The 4,430-nt window shown below is 35.9% G+C and overlaps 1 protein-coding gene across 1 annotated transcript in view; it reads left to right on the plus strand.

Moving 5' to 3' along the window:
- The window catches only part of CFAP47 (cilia and flagella associated protein 47), a 252,655-nt gene that overhangs the window by 50,528 nt on the left and 197,697 nt on the right, over nt 1-4,430 (plus strand). The window contains 1 exon segment of the mRNA XM_031556783.1: nt 2,255-2,355. Coding sequence (XP_031412643.1) covers nt 2,255-2,355 — 101 coding nt within the window.

Below are 4,430 nucleotides of genomic sequence, written 5' to 3' on the forward strand. Positions count from 1 at the left end.
TACTTTCACGTTTACACTTGCTCTTCTCCCTCCTTGCTGTTCATGAGAGATGTATGGAATGTGTCTGAAATTGTGTAATTTCACACAAAAAAAATGTGTCGGAAATACTACTTCTCTGGGGGAGTGGTCAGGCACTGGAATGCCCAGAGAGATGGTGGAGTCACTGACCCTGGAAGTGTTGAGGAACATTTGGACATTGTTTTGAGGGACATGGTTTAGTGAGTACTATTGGTGATAGGTGGGTGGTTGGACTGGATGATCTTGTAGGTCTTTTCCAGCCTCGGTGATTCTGTGAACCTCAAACTTGACTCAGCTAACTGTCTAGGCTTTTGAGTGGTTAGTTTTAAACTGTGTGACTAATGAATTTGAACTACTCTGTTAACTAAAGTCTTTTAAGAAGATAGGATTTTAAGGCCTTCTCAAGCTTTAAAACATGGAACAATGGAAGTAAGACGTAACCCATATAAGATGAAACTGGTCTTGATTAGGTTCCTGGGTTCTTTGATAGGCCATGATATTTTACAGCATCAGTTGCTGAAGACATAAATTTTTCAGATATTCTCCCTCTATATTTCCATTTTCAAAGCAATAAAACTATATTTTTAATTATCTAAATAAATGTTAAACTACACAATTTTATGTTGTTATAGGATGAAATTAAAATGTTTACCTATTTTGGTAAAATATATCCTGTCTTTAACTACATGGATAAGGACGCTACTTATATTTTACACTGCTTTGCTTTTCTAAATCTAGGCTTAAAATTTCGGTTGATTTGATTTTGGTTCATATTAAGTCCATGTAAATAGTAGCACTTTTTCCTCTAAATCAGAGTGAGCACTGGTTTAAGGGATAGATACTGTTGAATTTGGCAGCACATTGACATTGTGTTTGCCTTTGACACAGCAATTATGTTTTGCGGGAAAAATAACTTTCTCTATAGCTGTAAAAGGAAACAGATAAAAAATATATTTCTCCTGTAGGCCAGTAATTTACTGTGTGCATAGATTACATTAAATGGATCATAAGAAAAGGCTTTAATGTTTATTTAATGACTGCTTTACATGAGAATTTGCAGTTAATTTCAATTACTGCTTTTAATCTCTATTCTTTTTTTTTTTTTTTTTTTTCCTCCAAAGCAGAGTGAATGACATTTCATTTCACAGGGCTGATATAAAAAAGATAACAAAATTGAGGAATGTCTTGACCAAGTATAAAGGAAATGGAAGAAATATTTAGTTATGACTATTATTTCCTTCAACTTGAAAAATCCAAATTAAAAAGAGCTTTTGAATGTGATTTAACACCAACACACAACTTAATACCGCCATGCCCTACTTTCACTCCCTCAAAAGAGCAGGGGGAGAAAATATCAGGGGGGAGGGGAAGGAGGGAAAAGAGCAGAAATAAGAGCAAACTAAAAGTACCTTCCTCCCATTCATGTTCGGCCTCATCCATCTTGAGATGGAATGGTGAGTGGAATGGAGACTGTTGTCAGTTCATAACGCTTTGGTGCTCCTCCTGGGTCCCTCTCTGCCCCTGCCCCATGTGGATCCCTGCCACATTGCCACCCTTCCTGAGCTGTTCCCACATGGGCTTCCCAGAGTTGGCAGCTTGCCCAGGACTTCTGCAGGAAGACAGCCTGCTCCTTTATGGGCCTCCCCTGGTCCTTTCATGTAGTGGGTAGATGCATTGTTGTGATCATTGTTGACACAGTGGGCAGCTGGGGAATCTCATGCTATTTCTGATTTTGTTCATGATTCGGGAAAACATAATGTGATTGACCTTAGCCTCTAATAAAAACGTAATGAAACTGAGATATGATCATTAAAAGGTAGCCAGTTACTAATTCCTTCCAGTTCTTTTCTTGTCCCAGGTCTCAGTGTTTCATGAAAGGAAACGTTATCACCTTCTTTGGGAAATGTGCCTAAACTTCAGCTTAGCATTCTCTTTTTAGTAGGCTTATAGCTATTGGCTGTATTTAACTGCTTTTCAGAGACAGAGTTCATTTATTTCATAAATTCTTTTTTAACTCTTGGAGTTTTGGATTAGTGATATACTCATGCTCCATAGTAAATAAAATCTGATGTGGAGATATGCTACCCTTCCTGTTTCAGCATGTGCGATCTCATCCACGTTCTTAGTTACTAAGAAAAGAAGTGGGTCTGAACATTTCCTGTCTTCTTGCATTGGCATATTTTGATTGGCGTGGCTAAATGGAAAACTTTGTTACTTTGTGTTTTGTTTTGAATAGGTTTTCACTTCAGGTTGCTGCAACAGCAGAGAATTGCCTTCTTACTATACACTCGTATTTGGCTTTGCATTGCTCTGAACGACAGATTTCTTTGATAAGCAGTAAGTAGTCAGCATTCTGCCTCTTCATCTTATATTATGTCGGGAGCATCTCCATTATTGTTATCAGTGCTTTCAGTATGATAACAGGCATGCTATCCTTATGTTAGTTTTTTGCCTCATTAATTACATAATGATTTTGCAATTAGGTATTTAGAACAGATTAATAGCCTCTATTTTTTTTTTGTTGAAATGAGATAAACCCATATAGATGATTAGATAATGTTTATTGAAAAATATTAGACAACACAAAATCTTAAAGTATTGTGAAGTTTTTAAAATATAAGTAAAGAGCCCAAACAATAGACACCAAATTAGCATAATTTATATTGATAGAATGTGGTTATCTCTAAGCCAACAGTTACATATTTTTTAAGAAAGGCAAAGGAGAAGAAAGCTATATGATATGTCAAGATGCAGTCATTAATTGACTTTTGGGACTGGTTTTCAGTATTTTTAATTACTATCCTAGAAGACTGGAGATCATAGCAGTATTTTAAGACCTATTAAAATCCATCATCACAGACTAGAAATCTGTAATTTATCTCTCTGGCTGCCTGTGTCTGTCTTTGCCTGCCCCATCAACTCTCAGTCTCTCTCTTTCCTGTCTCAGTGTTCTGCAGTTTCTTTGTGTATCTGTATTTATGGGAAGAGATTAGGAACATAGATCAGAAGGGACCTTTGGCAGTCATCTAGTCCAACCTCCTGCTCAAGGGGGTTTAAGTATGGGGTAAAGTATATTTTCTCCACTTGCTATCTGGTATGTTTTGATGAAACAGACAAGTTTTTTGCATAAGCAGATCATCCCTTAAGGTAGATTTCACTTTGAAGACTGGTTTCTAAGATTGCTTGGACTTAAAATATGTGTTACTCAGACTACCTGAGAGAAAAGAGTTAGTACTTGTGAAGCTGGAAAAGAGATTAGCAAGAAGATGTAATTATTTTTTCATATACAGATGTTAGTTATATATCATGCGTGGATCATGTTACAAATGAGTGAAGATGAGAATTTTTGTCTATTATAAATAATTATTTATTTTGTGGCTAATTGATCATTTTTCTAGAGTTGGTTTTTGGAGAGACTTTGTAGCTTTCCCTTGAGGGTTAAGCCAAAGAATTGAGGCCATTAAAACTGAATATTTCTGTTCCTTATTGATTCCATATTTGTTTGTTTACAGTGTCATTTTATGGGTTTTGAAAATACTTGTGGTTAAATTCCTTGGGTCTATCTTACGTCTTTGTACAGTTAATTTTGGTGTGAAATGCTGTTTAATGACTGAACCATATCTATACAGTATAGTGCCTTTGAAACCAATTCAATTAGCCTTTACTTTCACATATCTAACAACACGCTCTTCTGTTTTTTGCCCCAATACCTGTGAATAACCATGCCAGCAATCAAAAATTTAAAAAATAAAATAAACATGCAGAGTTTTTCCTTCTCTTTTGGGTGTGTGTATGTCATCAGAAATCGTACTGGGTTACTCTTTTGCTTTGGAGTCTGATATCAGAGGTAGCTAGCAGAAAACCCTTTGATCCTATGATAGGATGTTAGATCAGATTGCAGCATAACCTGTGTGGATCTAGCATTAATATTTGTAAGTCCTGGTGAGGTTTATGTGTATGTATTCATAGTGGGTGATCCAGTAGAGCTCTTCTGCGAAGTGATGAATGCATGAATATAGTAATACAGTGTTAAACCATGAAACTTGTGTTGTACCTATGGCCATCTATTACTGCATCTTCTCATTTTCATTATAAGCCACTCTGCAGTGTAGAATGTTCTGCATTCATCTTTCAGGTAGATAAAAATATGTATTAATGCATTTGCTCTAGCTTATATACTGGTGGTACACCCTATCTTGAAACCTAGCTCCATGTCCTGTTTTATGTCATGTGGTGCTAAGATGTATTTTTCAAGACTAGATGAGTGAGGTTTGTTTTTCACTCTGAATATTTCCTATGCTTCTATTTATAAATTTTTTTACTTCCATGTTTAATATCTGTGAAGGAAGAGTTTTCTTTATGCATTGGTATTTGGGAATTTTTTTTTTCTTTATGGTGGAAAGATGTGGTCT

The sequence above is a fragment of the Meleagris gallopavo genome, chromosome 1, assembly GCF_000146605.3.
Source record: "Meleagris gallopavo isolate NT-WF06-2002-E0010 breed Aviagen turkey brand Nicholas breeding stock chromosome 1, Turkey_5.1, whole genome shotgun sequence".
Taxonomy (NCBI): Eukaryota; Metazoa; Chordata; class Aves; order Galliformes; family Phasianidae; genus Meleagris; species Meleagris gallopavo.